Source organism: Mchenga conophoros, linkage group LG4 (assembly GCF_057382185.1).
Source record: "Mchenga conophoros isolate Kocher_MC1m ecotype Shallow Benthic linkage group LG4, M_conophoros_male_GT1.1, whole genome shotgun sequence".
NCBI lineage: Eukaryota > Metazoa > Chordata > Actinopteri > Cichliformes > Cichlidae > Mchenga > Mchenga conophoros.
Genome location: NC_140529.1, coordinates 21,957,150 through 21,977,331, shown reverse-complemented (window position 1 = coordinate 21,977,331; position 20,182 = coordinate 21,957,150). Strand labels below are relative to the sequence as shown.

General features: G+C 41.9%; 2 protein-coding genes across 3 annotated transcripts; one reads left to right on the top strand and one right to left on the bottom strand.

Annotated features, from left to right (window-relative positions):
- Positions 1-21: 21 nt before the first annotated feature.
- atad5a (ATPase family AAA domain containing 5a) lies at positions 22-12,383 on the bottom strand. 2 transcript variants are annotated; one of them, XM_085270984.1, is made up of 22 exons: positions 12,046-12,383; positions 10,820-10,883; positions 8,901-10,720; positions 8,726-8,801; positions 8,475-8,621; positions 7,315-7,447; positions 6,963-7,223; positions 6,736-6,884; positions 6,387-6,537; positions 5,891-6,199; positions 5,559-5,655; positions 5,353-5,435; positions 5,134-5,270; positions 4,872-5,049; positions 4,483-4,635; positions 4,168-4,389; positions 4,020-4,084; positions 3,725-3,914; positions 3,476-3,609; positions 1,298-2,124; positions 1,040-1,198; positions 22-816 (listed from the first exon to the last, which is right to left on the bottom strand). In XM_085270984.1, the coding sequence occupies exons 2-22, from the start codon at positions 10,868-10,870 to the stop codon at positions 738-740; spliced, it is 5,421 nt and encodes a 1,806-aa protein (XP_085127110.1). In that variant the 5' UTR covers positions 10,871-10,883; positions 12,046-12,383; the 3' UTR covers positions 22-737. The 2 variants fall into 2 exon arrangements, with proteins under 2 accessions (XP_085127110.1, XP_085127111.1); XM_085270985.1 differs by having other exon boundaries at positions 5,891-6,196.
- Positions 12,384-14,730: 2,347 nt separating this feature from the next.
- On the top strand, positions 14,731-20,049 carry LOC146576013 (GTPase IMAP family member 8-like). The gene is made up of 7 exons (XM_085270981.1): positions 14,731-14,779; positions 15,098-15,135; positions 15,585-16,307; positions 16,757-17,470; positions 17,545-17,666; positions 17,754-18,414; positions 18,506-20,049. The coding sequence occupies exons 2-7, from the start codon at positions 15,105-15,107 to the stop codon at positions 18,688-18,690; spliced, it is 2,436 nt and encodes an 811-aa protein (XP_085127107.1). The 5' UTR covers positions 14,731-14,779; positions 15,098-15,104; the 3' UTR covers positions 18,691-20,049.
- Positions 20,050-20,182: the final 133 nt, after the last annotated feature.

The window sequence follows — 20,182 nt, the reverse complement described above, 5'->3', positions numbered from 1 at the left end:
ACTGAAGATGTCACAGTAAGCTTTGGATCAAGAGCTGCACGTCTTTATTAACTGTATGAACCAAAAAAATAATAAAAGAAATAAATCAGTGACAATTTACACAAATACAGAAGCAAGATTTATTTTACATGTTAATCTCTTACATGTGGTGTAAAGCATGGAGCCCGTGAAGTTTTTTTTTTTTTTTTTCTTCATTCCTTTAATTGTAAGTTATTGTGCAGAAAGATGTGCTGGCTGCAGACATCTGAAGCTGCCAGACATGCATGTGCACTTCAATTCAGTAACTTACAAATTATATTTTGCACACACCCACACACGAGGGACCCCAGGGGCTTAGTAAGAAGAAGAAGAAAATTTTTTTTACTTCATAAAAACAGCACTTTGCAAAATAAAAACCACCGATACGCATCCCTATAGAGCACTACTGTACAAAAATATAAAGATGACAAAATTGTAAAATTTTAGTTTTTAGAGCACCAAAAGATGACACAAGTGAGGTTAGTTAGTTGTCCGTCCTTTAGCTCAGATTAAATCTTTACTATTCAGTCGCCTCTATGTTGGTACCAATGTGGAAGCGGTCCTCTGTGCTCACACGCCTCTGACCGTGTGCTCTGTCACCATCTCAGAGGATGACACACACTTATTTAGATCTGTACACCAGTCCTTCTGAGAGCCAGAGAGTACTTATTGAAGGCCTGTGTGTGACTGTGGAGTCCAGTCTGGTCGTCTTTGTTGTTTTAGGGGAAATCTTCAGCGAGCAGCTGTAGAGTCCTTTTTTCGAGACCCAAGTGGATCGCGTCGAGGTAGTGCAGAAACCTGAAGGAGGCAGAAAATAAACAGCTCAGCATTATCTGTGGACTCATATAAATGAATTGCATTAATGCACCACGTTTTATTTTATTTATTTGTAGCCTCATATTCAAATGTGACAAAATGAAACCTCACTACCACCGCCGTCATCTTTACCACATCCTGCCAACGGTTCAAATCCAAACCCGCCACCGCTGACCGGCTGAAGGAGCAGCAATTCTGTCCTCACCTTCGCTTAACTTTGCCTTGCTCCTTAAGCTTCTCGGATCTGCAGATGCAGCGCATGATTGGTAAATAGTCCAGAGCAGCTGGTGGACTGTTGCCAAGTGTACCAAACACTCCTTTCAGCATCAGACTCTCCATCACTTCTCTCCTCCGCTCGACCAACCTGGAAAGCAACACCGGACATCAACGTCAGCTAAAACCATTGAAACTACTTTTACACGTTTGTTGGGCAACGTGGCATTTTCTCGGGGTCCAAACTCACTGTGGCTCTGAGGGCCCGTCCTGTGTGAAGCTGAAACATTCACGATGAGCAGCCACGGGGAGGCTGAGCTCTGCTGCAGCCTCTTTGGCCAGCTCCCCTTCCAGCTGTCGTGTTCTCTCCAAAGCCTCCTCTGCTGATACCCGGAACTTGCGGAAGCTCAGAGCCTCGACCGCCGCCTGGATCTCCAGGCCAGTTGCTGTCATCGAGCTCCCTCTTTCAGCCTCCACACTTGACTCGTCTGTCATCCCATCTTTTATGACCACACTTACAGATGACAGACCTCTGTGACTGTCAGCCCTGTCGAGCAACGAGTCCATGCAGGACATGCTGTCTAAGAAGTCTGCTATTGATTCCAGACACTGTGACACTGGGAGGCTTTTTAAGCGCTCCTCAGGAGTCAGCGGCTTCCTTTTAGCCCTTTCTGAAGCTTTGACTTTCTCTTTGGCCTGAGGAGCGTTCTGAGGCTTACAGAGAGAAAGAAATCTATCTTCTGAGTCTGAGTCAGAGTTAGCTCCAGCTTGGTCAGGTAGATGGTGTCTCCTCTTGTTCTTCCTCATCCTGTTAGACATTTTGACTGGACTGTTGCTGTCTGAGCAATCAGCTGACTCTGTCGATAGCAGCGTGGATGACGGTTGCTCTTTCGGACTGGCAGAAGGCTGGTCTTGCGATACAGAAGCGCACTGCTCTGGGTTGCGGGTAGAGGTAGTCAGATGTGTGAGCGGCAGAGGTAAAAGGAGCTCCATGTTCGAGTAGAGCAAGTCGACTCCACGTCGTTTGCAGTCCGTCAGCAGCTCCCAACAACTGGGCTCCTCCACCAGACTGTGGCTCTGCAGAAACAACACACACTCAGTCATACTGGACACGCTTAACTCCAGCTCAGCTCAAAGTGCTGTGCGAGTCCTGCAGAACTATAACAGCATTTGAACTTTCAAAACAACAAACTGTGTCTACTTTTTCCTCCTGTTAAAGCCAGACATTATTCAAAGTGTGGGGCCATATAAGCGTCCAATACTACTCTTCAAAATAAAATTTTCACCCCTTTAAACACAGCACATCATTCTCCTTATTGTCACGATTGATGATTTCCTGCGTGAAATCATCAATCGTGGAGGTGATACGAGGAGCTGGTGATGTGTGACCCAAATGTAAACAAAGGACTTCAAGCGTTGCAAGGTGCTCTCACTTTCGGCACTCCATATGAGAGGAGCAGCAAACAGGGGATGGAAATTATTGATGTGGTTATGTGGTAGCTGGTTACAAGGCACAACATGTGAGGTAGAAATATATTTTTGTTTTATTACGTGAAAATACTGTGCATCTCCTGGAGGGTTTTAAGGTTATGTTACTTAGGAAGTGTGTCATCACTGAGAGCAGCTTATTGGAAAAGAAGGATGAAGGATTTTTATTTACTGACACTTTTAACTGCAGCGTCTAACAGGAAGCATCGATACGACAGTCCGCGTTTCTTCCTATATCGTCCACTCCTTGATTTCACAAAAACATTTTTCCCTACTGGAATCAGAGATTCCTTTGGTGTAATTTAATGTTAGATCACAGAACGATGTCCAACCTACTACTAGTTAATTCATGTTTCTGTTTGTCACTGCAGCCAAATTACCTGTATGAGATTTTAATAATATTGACTAAGTCCACACTACAGATCAGGGGTGTCAAACTGATTTGAGTAAGATTAAAGTTTGAAACTGCCCTTTCTGTCAGTGTACAGAGGTTTAACTACACATTTAATCCCTGAGTAATCGGCATTTCAACAGAAAGAAATCTGTCACTGCGACTCTTTGGGCTTAAATTTTAAGAAGTAAATGTGTAAACTTATAGAAATCTATTATCTCATTACTTTAATGCAGGATGAATGGCCACAGGAGCTCTTTATCAGCAGGAAAAGCTACAAAATGCGTGTAATACAATTAAAAGTCTGACATTTCTGTTCTGCTTCACACTTTAGTTACAAACTAATGTGCACAGTTAATGTGCTTTTATTTGATAGTGTATTTCCATACATCTAAAATTAACTTGAAAGAATGAGCAGCCTGAAGGTACGGTGAGTAAACTTTCGGTGCCCCTGCAGTGACAGGAATTGTTGCCTGAGTACCAGAGCCACGATCCATTAATAGACGTGACTGCCTGTTATGCACTCTGCGTGGTAAATAAACAATTTACCTTGAGCAGCTCCAAAACATCTGTCTCTTGTCCATTATTGAGCAGGCCCAGCTTGCTCTCAGTGCAGCCAGTGTCACAGGGAGGCAGGGTGGATTTGTCTGCTGCCTCTTCAGCTTCTGGCTTTACTTCAGTTTCTAATAAAATGAGAGAGAAAACACTTTTAGAGCGAGTCACAGCTACAGAAAATTATTTTATTATGCAAAAACAGAAGGTATTAAAAGCTCAAACTCTCCCTGATCATCTTCTTACCATTTTTGCCCGTCGGCACTAAAGGCCTTGCCCCGTGGCGGCCGCCTGCACTGCGAGTCCAGAACTGCAGCTGCAGCAAACTCTGCCTGATGTCGCAGCCGTTGAGTCTGAGCAGAGACCGGATGTCCGCGGGGTCCGTCCTCATGTCCTCAGCCAAACACAGCAGCTGCAGGTAACTGCTCACGTTCAACTGTAGCAGGAAAAAAACCAAACAAACAAAAAAACCAAACATGAATGCTGGGCTGAATGACTCCATCAGAGCCGACACAATCAAGCCGAACAACCCTCCACTCACCAGAGATGGGGCCTTGAAATGTATCTCCTCAAAGGTTCCATCAAACATGCTGCTGAAAGCCGGATCTACAAAAACAAACATCATTTAAACTCAATATGCAAACAGTAGATAAACACACCGTTAGCACAGGCCACACTGAAAGACTAACCGCTGGTCGTGAGGACGACTGGCCTCTTAGTCGTCGTCATGAACGTCTTGATAGCAGCTAGAAATCCAGAGTCCTCGTCAAATATAACATCCACTTCTTCAAACAGGATGAGCGACGTTGCCGTCTTCTTGCTCTGTTCTTCGCTGCCCTTCTCTTTGGGAGCTGGTGGTGATTTCACAGGAAGGACAGCCTCATTTGCTTTCCCAACTTTCTTGGAAGCAGCTGGAAGAAGAAATGAAAGAATAAAGTCCCCAATTAAAACCCTTCATGCAGGTTTTATCATCAAAGAAGATTAAAATGTACCCATCTGCTTACCTTTTGTAGTGTTTTGTGGCTCCTTGGTGCTGGACGCTGCTGTTTTAAAGAATTTAGCTAAAGAAACTGGAGTCAGGCTTCCTTTTTTAACACCTCTGGGCGACTGTGGTTTCCTGGGGGAGGAAACCACCCTGCGAGGGGAGTTCAGCTTTCCTGAAAGACAAAGTATTCACATCATTTATGTTAATGAGAGTGTGGGGAGTGAGTTGGAGGGTGGGGTGGGCTGCTTTTAACTATGTAAAGCACTTTGTGCTACATTTTTTGTATGAAAAGTGCTTTATAAATAAAGATTGATTGATTGATTGAATCAGAGAGTCATCTTGTAATATTCTCATGCAGATTGTGCAGAATGTAAAATTTAAAAAAGAGAGAGTGATATTTTCACATACTTGGAGAAGATCCAGGCCTGAGCGAGCCGGTGCTGCTGCTCGTGCCATAGCTGTTGAAGTATGTGGGTTTGTGGGCATTGACCCCCTGACTATCCACCTGATGTGACTGAGTGGCTTCTTTCAGCTGGGACAGAATAAGACGACCACTTCGCTGCGATGAAGCATTCACCTCAAACACCTGAAGAGACAATTTAGGAACTTAAGTTATCCAGGTATCCATTGAGCAAACGCATCGCATCAGAGTCACGTGACACGTCTGTACCTTGAAGCCCAGCTCCTGGGCACAAGCATACACTGCAGCAGTCTTTCCTACTCCAGTGGGTCCTGTGATCAGCACTGTGTTACACAACATGTCCTCTCCATCCTGGGAGTCGTCCTCTCCACCGTCCCAGTCTGAGTCTGGGGATTTTAAAAAAAATCCCCAGAGTTAAAAGAGCTAAAAGTAGTAGTTAAGATTTTTATTGTTGTTCTTATCGCTCACCATAGCTGCCGTCCTCTTTTTTCTTCTCCTTCTGCTTTTTTCTTTCTTCTCTGTCAGCACGGAGTTTCCATTCCTTCAGCCAGCTAGCCGAAAAAGAATATATACAGTCAGTATTTGATCTCCATACAGTGCAGATTTTTTTTTTTTTTTTTAAATGAGAGGCACAGCATTATAAAAACGAGTCATCTACATCTGCATTTCCTCACCTGTGCAGCCTCCTCACTGAGGCGGTGTTGCCTATGATGTCACTGGAGCGTTGTGGTAGATATTTGTCAGTCCAGAGCACGTCCTCCTTCACCACATCTGTAGGAAAAAACAAAACAAAGAATACACCAGACTGAGTTTCAGATTTTAATCTGAGGATTTATATTTGCAATTACTGTTTTTCTTTTTTTGGCCAGTTGGGGGCAGCAGAGAACAGGCTGTAAAACAAACTTCATCTCAAAAGCAGATAAATACTGATATATACTGAGAAGAACTACAGACTCCTTTAAGGTAACAGCAGTGATTCAGAACACACACAGAAAAGCTACCACACCTTTTTTCCCAGTGTCCTCTCCTGAAAGCAAGTCCTCTACTATGCACACGCTGTCATCGTCAGGTGGGATGGGAACAGGATGGAGTGGAGGCTTGGTTTTCTCTGTCGCCTCGTCCTCCTCTCCTCGCCTGGATCTCTGAGATCGTCTTGTACGGCCTCCACGCTTCGTTGGCTCTGCTGTGGAGACGTTCTCCTCTGAATGGTTGGATCGCCGCTTTTTAGCCACCTTTGCCGTATTTTCTCCTTCACTCGTTCTTTTCCTCTTCCCTCCCGCTGGTTCAGCTGCATCTCTGGTCACAGCCTCTTCTTCTGAGAAAGGAAAATTCAGTATTTGTTCAGGATAATTCAAGACAAGCACATTTGTCCCATTTTCACTCAAACAAGGCGAACATTAATTACAGTCAAAAGGACTAAACAGACTGTCATTAAACCCTAAAACACACAGCTACTGCAGTTTAACACGTGTCCTTGCACTTATCTGCTTATAGACACTGACCTGAGTGTGTAAACTGCTTCTGATGGTCAGCGCGTTTCTTCAGGAAGCGAGCGATGAACATCTGTGCAGGGAACTGAGGGTTGCTGGTGCTGAACTCCTCAACTAGAAGCTGACGAACACTTTCAGAGATCTCAGGTCTCCAGCCTGAACCCTGCAACCAAAACAAGTCCACTCTTTATTTATCCCAGTACAATACAGCCAAAAGGGGGTTTTAAGCTTGCATTTTCATATAAACTCATCCTTTTTTAAAAATATAACATTGTTATTATACATGTGCCTTTAGATGGGAGGGATTAAAGCTGGATATTAAGTGATGGGTGTTGAGGATCAGGTTATTAAAACAGTGTACCCTTTTACAAAAGCTCCGACAGGCTGGTGCAGTCTTCACACAAAGCGAGCTGCTGACTGCTGGCAGAGGTTTGGATGTTTGCCTCCAAAGCTCTTTTAGCTGACAAAGTAATGAGGACTCGGGCCATGGCAGACTCCAGAGAGAGCAATCTGTTGGTATGCACAGAAATTAGGCTTTGCCTTAAAACTCCAACGTGATATTCGACTACTGAATATGAATCTGCTTACCGTTTGGTGGTTGCCTGGTGTGTGTCACTAGCTGAAAGGAGGAACAGGAGGCAGAGTACGCCTCCTTCGTGGCAGCAGTCTTGGCCATCTGTTTTTTAAAGGACTCGGGCAAACCGCTCTTCAGGAACTCTCTGCGCGCCCTGAAATGCTCATCATCCTGCGAGTTCTCCGAGCCCTCGCGGCTGCTGTCATCAAAGATGGAGATCACGGCTGACACCTTGCGAGCAGTCTTGTCTTGGCTGTGTGAGCCCACTCTGGAGCCTTAAACAAAGGAAACACATATCTGTTAGAAGATATTACAAAATAAATCAATAAATCACAGTTTTAGCTAAGAGGAAACTATAAAAACTACCCGAAGAGGCTTTGCCAGGTGGGGCGGCTTTGCCCAAAACATCATTCAGACTGCGTAAAGGCTTCTGGGTTTTCATCTTTTCAGGTTCTTTGAGAGGAGAGGCAGTCTGGTCATCAACGCAGATGACAGAATCCTGACAAACACAAACAAACAAAAACACAGAGAGCCTTTTTTATGGTGTTGTATTTTAAGTTTTACTCCAGAAAGACTCATGAGGGCGACAGCGAGGTAATATTTAGGCCTGATGCATTAAGACTGATAACTGTTCAGATTTTTAAACCCAGATTTTAAAAACATCTGGGTCAGTGGTGACTAATGACTGAGGATTTGTTTCAGGTGGAAAGTTATGGCATAGGTTTGAAATAATGACCCCTCTGAAACCTCTACCACAGTGAAATGTGTCTTGAATGAAGAACTGACGATCCATCCCCACCTTTATCTGCACTAGAGCACTCAATTAATAATAATAATAATAATAATGGATTGCTTTTCAAGGCATCCAAAGCGCTTTACAATACCACTATTCATTCACTCTCACATTCATACACTGGTGGAGGCAGCTACAGTTGTAGCCACAGCTGCCCTGGGGCAGACTGACAGAAGCGAGGCTGCCATATCGCGCCATCGGCCCCTCTGGCCACCACCAGTAGGCAAGTAGGGTAAAGTGTCTTGCCCAGGGACACAACGACCAGGACAGAGAGCCCAGGGATCGAACCGGCGACCTTCCGGTTACAGATGCGATTCCAAACCCCCTGAGCCACGGTCGCCCAATTATGCACTATACTGTATGTAAATGTTTAAATTTTACATTTATGCTGTCAAAATATCTTCCATTGTTCCTGTCAGTGACAATAAAGATGATCTTAAAGTAACTTGCAATCGACATCGAAACCTCACATGTAAATGTTCTCCGAGTAATGTCTTATAATGTCATAAGACCCTTAAGGACAAACTGAGTAAACATCCACAACATGACTGAGAAATAAATGTGTAGTTTAGTGTGTATTAACACACGTGTGTATTAGTTACGTTCGATTTTGTAGTCTCAGTAATCTGAGACCAGTCTGCCTTAGTTCTTGTTTACACAGTCACGCAACACCACTCACTCATAGCCTCATCTTAACACACACTTCATCTTCCTCGCTTGCCACTGACTCTACCTCATTTTCACAGTAGCTCCTCTTGATGGAAGTTCGCGATGATCGCCTCAGAGAGCTCTTCTCCAAAGTTTTTTTATTCTGCTGAATCACTTTGGCTTTTTGCACCAACCTCTTGGCCTGTTCTCTCTTCTTAGACTCACTCGATGTCTGAATAGGATGAATTAGAACAAGTGTTTAATTATCTTCACACCACAATTATGATGGTTTAGTATTTTTTCCCAAGGTCACAAAATAAAAAATGCCATGCTTACTTTAGTAGGCAAAGACGCATTTATGCCTTCAGCCTTTGATGTGGAAAGATTTTTACTGGATCGCGTAAATTTCATCCTAAAAAAAAAAAAGAAGAAAAAAAACATTACACGTTTTCATTTTTATGTTAAAAATGGGTAAGATCAGGAGGCAGATTAAAGAAAAAGCATGCGTCACCTGATTGGACTCTCTTTATCGTCAGGCGGGCACATCAGCTCCGATTGAAAGACGCCATATTTGGACGTGCGGGTCTTTGGGGTGGACATCTTTATGGGGCTGTCCTCAGGATGAGGTAAAGCAGTAACATCAGTGTCCTTTGACTCTGTTTGAGTTTGTCTCCTGGTTTTTCTGAGAGGACTTGTTGGGGTGGTTTCAGGTGTTTTCTGCACTACGGCCTCCCGTCTGGATCTTCTCAGAGCTGGCACGGACGGAGATGTGGTGATGGGAGACTCTGGCCTTTTCTCCTCGACCTCAACAGTCATGTTTGGCGTTTCTTCCTCAGCAGCAGGAGACGCACTCACAGTCTCCTCTCCCTCTTTAGCTTTCTTTCCCCCCTTTTTTGCTGGTTTCTTCTTAGTGGCTTTCTTTCCTTGAGAGGGTTGAGATGTTTGCTCAACAGTCAGCAGATTTTCAGTTTCAGCTTCAGCAGCTTTATCAGCAGCATCCAAACTTTGCTCTCCTGGTTGCTTCTGCTTGCTTTGGCTCTTGACAGGCTTGGATTTGGAGCCGTCTGCAGTGGGCTGCTTAAAAGCGGCCATGAACTGCTTCCTCTCGACTTCACTGCACTTAGGAGTGGATTCGCTCTCGAGCACTGCCAGCTCTAGATCCTCCTCCTGGAGAACCACGTTGGATTTCCGTTTGGTAGTCAGAGAAGGAAGCTGCTGTCCAGCCTCTGCGAGAGAAGGTGAGAATCTCTCTGCAGGACTACGCGCGCCTTTTCTCCGGTTGAAGATGGAAGCCAACTTTCCCACTGCTTTGCTTGGTTCTTGTTTTGGTGAGACGTGCACTTGAGCCTGGATGGTGACAGTTCGGGGTGAAACCTGAAATGATGGCGACTCCTTAGGAACCATGTTTTCTTCAGATTTGGAAATATCCAGCTCACCCAAGTTTGTTTCCTTTGTCTCAATTTTTATTTTACGGTCATCATCTTTTACTTCTTCATCTTCTCTGTCCTCTTCAGCCTCATCCTGATTCTGACTCCGCACAAAATCCTCAAAGGAGATTCTTACTGTGCTGCTGTTCAACTGAGAAGACTCATCAACATTGACCTCCGTGCTTACATCACGGAGAGAGTTCTCAGTTTCTGCTTCTTTCTCCTCTGGCTCTGACTGCTTTGCCTCTTGTTGCTGCCTCTTCCTGGTATTTTGTGGTGTGGTTTTAACCTGTTTTGCTTCATACTTTGATGGTACAATCGGAGACAACTCAATAGTGTTTAGTGCTGTTTTAAGTTCAACACATTTAGAACCATCTTCCTGATCATCATCTTTCTCAGCCTGCTCATCCGTGATAATCTTAGTGGCATTCCTCTCTGATGTTTCTGCAGGAATGCAGCTCTCAGCACTAACCTGGGCCAGTAGAGCTGCTGTATCGCTGCCAAGGACTCCAAAACTTTTAACTGCATCTACAGCCTGGTCTTTGCTTTCATGGGATTCTTGTACAGTCACGCAACTTGACTCCTCGGTGGAACTGACACCTTCAGCCCCCACAAGTTTCCTTGCAGCTTTGCTGGTTTTTCGACCCCGTTTCTGAGACAGCTGTTTCACCGTCTCCGAATTGTTGTGTTTTTCTGCAAAATGAGGCCTCCCTGCTTCTTTAGTTTGCTCTGGTGAGCTGGTTTTCACTTTACAGGATGGAGCCCTCTTGCTAAAGTAGTTCATGATGTTGTTGGAACGTGGAGGAGAGAAGGGTTTCTCCACAGGCTTAGGCACAGGAGAGAAATAGTTGGGGATTGTTTTGACAACAGGACTGCCACCATCTTTGCGAGATTTCTTGCAAGGCTGCAAAAGAAAGACAAATTTAATCAAAGATAAAAATGCAAGGCAGTTAAAAATAGTTGGTGCATTTGATGCGCTGCTCAAATCAGTGTCATAGCACACCTGGCTGTCAAAGTCCTCAATGACAGAAGGCATAGCCACAACACCAGCCATTTTCCGACGAGACCTAAAGCAGAAAGAAATAAAACACTGTTACACAAAACTCTGCAGAAGAACAGATCAGCAAAGGCACATCAGAGATTCAGGTGAAAGTTTAACTACTTTCCTTTTCCCAGAGACCCAGCCATCCTGTCACCTGACATTTTCTAATTTTCCCTCATACTGATTCCTGCCAAGGAGCCGTCTCTCCTCCTCTGTGACTTTACTATTTTTAGAGAAAATAATAACTACAAGCTACAGGTGGGACTCACCAGACACTCCATAATATGATATTATCACAATACTTTTTGATGTTTTTATTTTATTTTTGCCGAGTATTTCATTAACATATATTGAGATCTTTGAACCTTTTGTTAACTGCAAATGATGACCTCAAAGTTAAACTTTGTAAATATCCAATATTTACAATAACCAACAGTAAGTCAGTGTTTATAAATTAGATGTAACTATTTGCAAACCTTAAACGAGTAATGGCAGGCAGTCAAAGTCAGACTGACTGCAAAAAGGTTGCCTCCTACTAGGCAACCTGTGCAATCCAAATTGGTCGTGAGTGGGCAATCTTTAGTCACCGCAAGTTGCAATCAGTCGCTGAATGTGAAAAATTCACTACAATCACCAGGCAGCGAGTCTGGTGGCAAGAAAAAAAAAAGGACCCGGAAAAATAACAATGGGGAAAGAAAGGGGGGGAAATGAAAATCAACAATTAAAATAAAGCTATGTGCAGGTTATTTGTACTTTATATGATGCATCTGCATTCAGGTATGTTCTGGATGATTTAGCAGTTTTCCTTTTATTTTGTTGCGCGGATTATGAGCGTTTATTATGTTTTGACATTGTGATAAAAGCATGTGGTATTTACATTCAGAAATATTAATAATTACTTTAACACTAAGTGTATTTACAAGTGATAACACAAAGCCTTTCCTTTTCTTTAAAGTAGTGTTCTGTCAGCGCTTTTTGTCAATGTCACGACAGCCAAGTAGAAGTTTTGCTAAAGCACTGTCAGTATGAAAAGGCTGATAAACACTAGGCTCACGTGTCTGTTACTTATGGTGTTCGCGAACAACAACTAACCTGTAAAATGATATTATTCCTGACATGGCGCCCAGGAACTTCCAGTTTTGTGCGACACAAGAGAGAGAAACTACGTAAACAAAGGAAACACTCACCGATGAAGCCGAACCGGAACTTGCTGCAAAGGTTTGTCATTCACGTCTACGACTGACTGAACAAACTAAACATAAAATCATCGCGTGAGTCTGTTTGGTGCCAAAAGAAATATGTTACTGTAAAACAACAAGCTAGCTGTCTTCGCTAGATGCTAGTCTAAAAGCTTCCCACAGATCCCAGAAGTGCTCCAAACATTTACCAGCGTGTCAGACAAGTATATAAGAAGGCAAAGTGCTAAAAGGTTACACGGATATTTTCCGAACTGCTCCGAAACCGAACCAAAGGTTCGTATTTCTTCACATACTGCGGCTGTTTCAATAGCGCGCCAGTTCGGTTGTGAATCAAGAGCGCGAAATATACACGACCTTTGGCATAGCGTCAGTCCACCAATCACAGGGAAGAAAACGCCTCCGTCATCAGCTGTCCTAGTCCGCCCATAACAAAGATGGCGTGTGGCGTCGCCTTCAACGGAGAGGTAAAATAACGACAGCTCCCTCTAGTGTGAGCATTTCACGTTTCACAAAATGATATCCCATCCATCCACGTAAAAGCTATTAAAATATAATTTTTTGTGTAAATTACACTTATTGGGAGAAAAAGCTAAAGCTAGTTGTTAAAAAATGGTTCCAAAATATTTAAAATACAAAATAGATCAAGGAGCTGTTTTTATTTTATTTTTTTTACATTTTATCCCAACTTCTTGATAACCATATTTCATGTCAAACAATTACAATTCATTTTATAATTGTGTCTTTTATATTGTTACACCATTTTTTTCATCACATCAATATGTTAAAGATGAAGAATAATAAATGTTTTTTCCCCAAAAACATATCAGCAACCCTGTTACTGAAGCTCATTTAACCTGGATAAGGAAGAGCAAAACAATTCTATGACCTGAAAAGAATGATTGAGTCAGGAACCAGTTTACTTTGGTATATTTTGTGCTTATCCAGTCTTTTGAGACCCGACTGAGCGTCACTCTAACCTGTTACCCATACAACCAAAAGAAGGCAAATTAACTTCAGTTTCCTACCTTTATTTATATAACTATATTCACCCAGACTTTCACAGCCTACTGTTCCACTGTCAGTAAGTTTTTCCAAGAAAACACTAATATTAGCACAGATTTAAAACCCTGTCACTAAAGAGAATAAACAAAAATTACAAACCTAGAAGTTGATCCTGTTTTCCTGGACTTTTTCAGTGGAAGAACCATTTCAATACTCATCCAAGTGACTTCTTCACTCTCAGCTGACTGCAGGTTTCCCCAACCTTTTAAACAGTACATTTGCATAATAGGTGAAACTAACAATGTCTAACAATGGGCAGTTTCATGATTGTACCATTGATTGACCATGAGTACCATTCAGAGAGTTGGGGAGTGGACGCAATCACAGCATTGTAAGTTGGAGATAGAGGTACACTTAAGGGGCCTAGGTATCTTTTCCCTTTCATGTAAATGACCTGTGTTACTCTCCGTCCCTCTGTTCCTCCCTCTCCAGGACGTCCACATCCTTCACATTAAAGAAATGGCAACTGGCCTGTTAGTGTACATAGACTGGGGAAGTATAAATATATATCTGGATCTCTTCTACAGCATGTTTTTTGTCCTGTCTTCCTTCTCTCACCCCAACTGGTCGCAGCAGACAGACGCCCCTCCCTGAGCCTGGATCTGACGGAGGTTTCTTCCTGTTAAAAGGGAGGTTTTTTTTCCACCACTGTCGCCAGTTCTTGCCAGTAGGGGTCATATGATTTTTGGGGTTTCTCTGTATGTATTATTGTAAGGTCTGCCTTAAAATAAAAAGCGCTTTGAGGCGACTGCTCTTGTGATTTGGTGCTGTATAAATACAATTTAAAAAAAAAAAAGGATTTTTGAAGGGCCTATATATGAAATAAAGATATGTTTATGATTCTGCATATTATATTATATTATATTATATTATATTATATTATATTATATTATATTATATTATATTATATTATATTCAATCTTTTCCTTCTTAGTCACTTAAAGTATGTTTATAAAACTGTTTATTGTTATTTATTTATTTTTACAATTTCTGCTTCCCTCCTGGCCAGATCTTTCTTTAAAAAAAGACATTTTTTATGTCAATGACACTTTTTACCCGGATAAATAAAGGATATGTAAAAGTCTCTGCTAAAAACTGCAAGCAGACCTTGTGCAGCAAAGAAGCGCCAGGCCATCATACTACCACCACCACGTTTGACTTCCAAAAAATGAACCTTTTTTCCTCATCAGTTCATAGACTATTAGTTTATATATAATATATATAATTTCAATTTAATATTATTTTATTTAATATATTTCTTGGGGAATGATACGAACCTTTGTGTTCTTTTTGCTCTCCCATGGACGCCATTTTTCACAGTCTTTTTCTTATTGTTGAATCATGAACTTTGATATTGACTGAGGTGAGTGAGGCCTGCAGTTCTTTAGATGTTGTTCTGGTTCTCTTATGACATCTTTTATGCTCCAAATCTTCTCCATTTGTCTTTCCAGACTGAGAGATGTCAATGGCTTTATTTCTCAGCTGTTTCCTTAGACTGTGTTATTATGTGGTGCTGTTTGAGAGCTTTTAGCCTACTTCACTTTATCAGACAGTTTCTCTTCCTTTTGGTGATTTCATGATTCAGCAAGTCTGGCAGTAATAAGGCCTGGGTGTGGTTAGTGAAACTGAACTAAGCTCTCACTTTGTCGCACAGGACCAGGTAGGATTGGACAACTTTCTTACCTTAATAAATTAAATAATCACTGTTGTATTTAATCAGGTTACTTTAGTCTAATATCAACATTTATTTTACCATCTGAAACATTTAACAAATATGGAAAAAAACAAAAACAAAAACCAAGAAATCAGGAAGGGACAAATACTTCTTCGCAGCACTGTTTGCCTGAAGTGATTTTAAAAAGAATATCACCACATTTCTAAAGTAAATATTTGGTATTTCTCCTTTAAGAAAACAGCTTGTAGATGATCAAAACTGGTTCTTTGAGTTCTGCCTTTCCTGTTCTTTGTTTCACTTTAGTTAAACAATGGCTGATGAGCGTGCTGTTCCCAGCTCTGGTAAATATTATTCTGTTCATGAAACCTGTATATAGAAATGGAATATAAGACTGTTTTGATTTATTTGTTAACATAACAAGGAAGCACATTTTTAATCAGACTCAGTTGTTACTGGCCGTGTCTTTGCATACAGGGAAGTGACTTTCAGTGTCGCATGTCTGATTGTGCTTAGATTCCACAGTGTTCAGTAGAGTACTCAGTGCTTAACAGAGATATCATTTACAGATTATTCTGTGTGTATAAAACATCATTTTATTTCACACCTCTGTCATCTTGGCTTTTAAACTGATGGACAACAAGCTAAGCAAACATACCACTGCTATCTACTCACATTGTTTTCACAGTTTTATTTACTAGTACTTGCAGTTACACAAACGTGTCCATAAATTCTGTATGAAGACACTTTTCTAGTTTTACAGTTTGTAAACAGTGCTGCATCTGTGTTGCAGGGCACAGTCACGACTCTCCAGAGTTGAGGATCGTGCTGATAGGTGGCAGAGAATTAACAGGAGAGCCCAGTAATAAGAGTCTGAGCGGTAACATCATACTGGGTCAAAATGTTTTTGACACCAGCAGAAGAACTGCCCATAGTGTCGCGGGGCAGCAGGAGGTTCATGGCAGACGGGTCACTGTGGTGGATACTCCAGGCTGGTGGTGGCACTATCCACTAGAAAACACCCCAAAGCTGGATCAGATAGAAATCCAGAACAGCGTCCATCTGTGTCCCCCAGGACCTCACGCCTTTCTTCTGGTCTTTCATGATAGTATGTATTTGCCTCAGATCTTCATATCATCTTTAAAAGAGCACCTGAAACTCTTCCACAAGGATGTGCTGAATCACACCATCGTACTGTTCACTGCTGAAGATGCATGGGATGAAAAAAATGTAGAAACTACAATCAGTGAGTGGTCAGAAATGCAGTGGATTCTTGAGCAATGTGGAAACAGAAAACATGTCCTCTGTGTGAGTAACAGGGAGGACAGCAGTCAAGTTGAAAAGCTTTTTGAGAAAATCGAGGCAATGGTCGCTACGAATGGAGGCCGTCACTATCCCATTGATCGTGCTCATGGAAACGCTCTGAGGGAGGAAATGAAAGCAATAAGTGACAGAGCATCAAAGAGGTTTGGTGAGGTGCAGACACACAGAAGGAAACTCAGAGCACTAATTGAAGGTACGGCCTCACATTTTACAAAATACCCACCATGATAGAAAGAAGAGGATAAATTTGAAATAAATGGGTGAATCCAGATGTTTGTGATCAAACACAGAATCACAGAGTTTTGTAAAACAATTTCTTAAACATAAATAATGCTAATAAAGCTCCAAAGTAAAATGTCAAAGAAAATATTTGTACTTATACTAAGTCAAGATCTTACAAAGATATTTTAATGTGCTAAACGCAGTGATCACATGACGAATATAAAATTGTGCTGTAACTATAAACTGTAGATGAACTACAACCATTTGCCTTGTAGATGTCATGTCTCACAGCCAAATATGGCTTTCGCAGTAAGAGGAGCTCTCTTGATAAACTATGTGGCCCACATCATTATCTAACCATCAAATGTAATTTGATGCATGAAACTACATTCCTGATTAGTTTACCTTCCAATTCTGCAGGTGGTAAAACCCCACCAGCACATTTAAGACTAGTGATGGTTGGTGCTCAGTGGTCAGCTAAGAGCTCGGCTGGAAACACCATTCTGAGGAAAAAGGCTTTTGCTGTTCATCACAGAAGAACAACGATGTCCAGTGAAATTAATCACGGCATTCTGGGAGAAAGGACACTTGCAGTGGTGGATTCTCCTGGCTGGTTCTACAACCACACCCTTCAGGACACCTCTGAGACAGATAAACATGAAATAGAGAACAGTGTGTACATGTGCACTCCAGGACCCCACGCAGTGCTCCTCGTGGTCGGCCTGGCAGCTGCATTTAATACATCCTACCACAGAGCAGTCCAGGAGCACATGAGTCTGTTTAGGGATGATGTCTGGAAGCACACCATTGTTCTGTTCACTAAAGGTGATTGGCTGGGAGTGAAGACTGTGGAAGAACGTATAGAGAGTGAGGAAGGTCTGCAGTGGCTGATGAAGCAGTGTGGGAACAGGTACCACGTCCTGGACAACATGAAGGATAATGATGAGATGCAGGTACAAGATCTCCTGGAGAAGATTGAAGAGATGTGGGCAGGAAATGAAAACTCACATTATGAAGTTGATCCGGATCGTGAAGCACAGCTGGAGGCCAGAAAAGAGGCAGAAGGAAAATTAGCTAGAAGGATCAGAAAGACCACTGAAAGACAATCAAGAATACTGGGAAAGTTATTTGAAGGTAATCAAGAAATCATCAAATAATTATGGCATTATTTTAGTCACTCTTTCAGTTTAAACTTTACTTTTTTACAGGAGAGAGGCTGACAATCACTGACCTGAGGATTGTACTGCTTGGCAGAGAGGAATCTGGGAAGAGTATGGCAGGAAACAACATCCTTTTTGAAGAGACATTTGAGAGAGTTTGGGTGAAGAAGGTAACCAAATATAATGCCCGAGGTTCACGTGTAATTTATCAGGTGTCATGATCATTAAATAATGTTCGGATCTTTGTTTCTATGCAGGAATTCGAGGACCAGAGAAGAACAGAAAAGTGTGTAAAGCATGAAGGAAATTTAGGTGGAATAAATGTTGCAGTCGTTGAGACTCCAGGCTGGCCTGCAGACACGACGGCTCCTGTCTGGCTAAAAGAAGAAGTTCTGCGCAGCGTCTCCATGTGCGCTCCAGGCCCTCATGTTTTTCTCTTGGTTGTTCCCATTTCCAAAGCATTCACAGAGGAAGACCACAAAGCACTGGTTGAGCTGTTGATGCCCTTTGGAGAGAGAGTGTGGAGACATTGCATGGTGTTGTTCACCTGGGGAGACTGGCTGAATGACAGACTCATTGAGGAGCACATTGCAGGAGAGGGGAAAAGCCTCCAGTGGCTGGTGGAAAAGTGTGGGTACAGATACCATGTCCTCAACTGCCATAGTTTGGGTTATCCTTTTCCTGTCAAACTGCTCTTCCAAAAAATAATTGATTTGATTACACGGAACAAGGAACAATGCTTCACTGCTGAAAGCAAACAAGGGAAAAAACAGCCTGTGCTGACAGAAGAAGAGTGGAACAGGAGGGAGCAAGAGCTGATAGACCGAATGTTGACAGCTGTTGTAAATGAACCAGAAGAACCAAAACAACCATTTGTGAAGCGAGGAGCCAGCTTGGATGGAGTTTTCATTCCAAGCAGTGAGTTGATATTAATTAGAGAAAACTCTGAATTTGTTTTATATTTTTACTTGTGGGTATGATATCAAATAGCATTCAATTTCTGTTTCAGTGTGCGGAGACGTTCCCTCCGAGTTTGGGAACATGTCAGAACTTTTTAATCAAAGAGCACGTGCCAAAGTGTCTGAATGGCTGAAGACCAGAGCTGGAAACTCTGATGTCACCTCGGGGATTGGCAGCATGAGCGCCTCAGCCAGTCATGTGGATGAAAGTCCTCTGCCTGATGAAAATGATTAACCAGCAATTCCCACAACGGACAAGATAGTTATTAGAAGAAAAACTCTATAAAAACTCAAATGCAGGAACTTGCTAAGCAAACTAAAAAAACTGGATTGAAACAGAGGTACTAAGATCCTGATTTTTTAAAAATAGGTTATTTTTTTATGTAATAAGCTATGCAACCTTCAGTTGGTTTTAATATAGTTAGCAGATTCTCGTTGTCAAAACGGCTGATGCCACCCTAGCCCAAACCTTATATTTGCCCCTGGTTCTACATTAAATGGTTCAACGTTAAGAATTCAATAAAGATTTTATGTTTGACTGTTTTCTGTATTTTGCTTGTGATAAAAAACAACAACTTTGAAATGTAGACTGTAATAATTTTGCAACCCAGTACTTTCACTCTAAGAAAAGAATTTACAGCAAAATGCTGCAGTGTAAAAAACTTAGTTCCATCTGTTAATGCCCTAATTTAATTTCCATATATTTTACTGCATAAAATTATGTTTAAATAATCATTAGAATTACACATTTTGATAAACATATTTTAAAGATGCAACTAATACAATGCATTTTTTTTTTTTTAAAAACTACAAATTTACGGTGTCATTGATCAGAATCAGAATCAGAAACTTTATTGTCATTGTCACGAGAACAACGAAATGAAGAATGGTCCCCGATCATTGCATCATCCCTAGCAATATCAAAATATAAATAAAACAATAAAATTCAATAAATAAAATAGATAGAATACTTAAAATACTAATAAGATGTAACAGTAAAACATTCACATACATTCCCACACACATGCTTCAGACCGTGCATGGATTAACACAAGAGTGGCGTGATGGACATTTTTTTGTAGTATTCAGATGTGTTATTGCAGTTGGATAACAGCTGTGTTTGAGTCTATTAGTCCTTGCTCTGATTGCCCTGTACCGTCTGCCTGAGGGCAACAGTTCGAACAGGGAGTGGCCAGGATGTGAGGTGTCTTTTATGATGTTTTGGGCCTTTTTAAAACAGTGGGCATTGTGTAGAACTTCCAGTGTGGGGAGAGGGCAGCCAGTGATCTTTTGGGCGGTGTTAATGATCCCTTGGAGTGCTTTCCTCTGAGCCCCTGTGCAGCTAGTGTACCAAATACATATGCAGTAAGTTAGAACACTCTCAATGGTGGCTCTGTAGAAGGACACCAGCAGTTTCTGTGTGATGTTATTCCTCCTGAGAATTCTCAGGAAGTACAGTCTCTGTTGGGCCTTTTTCAGCAGCTCGGAGGTGTTCACACTCCAGGAAAGGTTCTCCTCTATATTGACTCCCAGGAAGTCAATATAGAGGAGAACCTATATTGACTTCCTGGGAGATATGTTAGAAATCGACAAGCCATCAAAGAAATCTTGCGTGTTCCACAGCTCCACTCACAGTTACTTGAATACATGACAAAATATTTGTCCCAGTGTTGATTCAAAGTCCATAAGACACATATAGCCCAAGTCTCTCCGATACTAGAAACTTG

What these genes read in the sequence shown, in the direction of transcription:
- atad5a (XM_085270984.1), bottom strand. Translation starts at nt 10,870, where the DNA reads ATGGCTGGTGTTGTGGCTATGCCTTCTGTCATTGAGGACTTTGACAGC. An exon ending in CACCAGGCAACCACCAAACG is followed by an intron (nt 6,885 to 6,962) that starts GTAAGCAGATTC and finishes GCATACCAACAG; the next exon opens with ATTGCTCTCTCTGGAGTCTG. An exon ending in GTCGGAGCTTTTGTAAAAGG is followed by an intron (nt 6,538 to 6,735) that starts GTACACTGTTTT and finishes TTTTGGTTGCAG; the next exon opens with GGTTCAGGCTGGAGACCTGA.
- LOC146576013 (XM_085270981.1), top strand. Translation starts at nt 15,105, where the DNA reads ATGGCTGATGAGCGTGCTGTTCCCAGCTCTG. An exon ending in ACTCAGAGCACTAATTGAAG is followed by an intron (nt 16,308 to 16,756) that starts GTACGGCCTCAC and finishes CCAATTCTGCAG; the next exon opens with GTGGTAAAACCCCACCAGCA. An exon ending in AGAGAGTTTGGGTGAAGAAG is followed by an intron (nt 17,667 to 17,753) that starts GTAACCAAATAT and finishes GTTTCTATGCAG; the next exon opens with GAATTCGAGGACCAGAGAAG.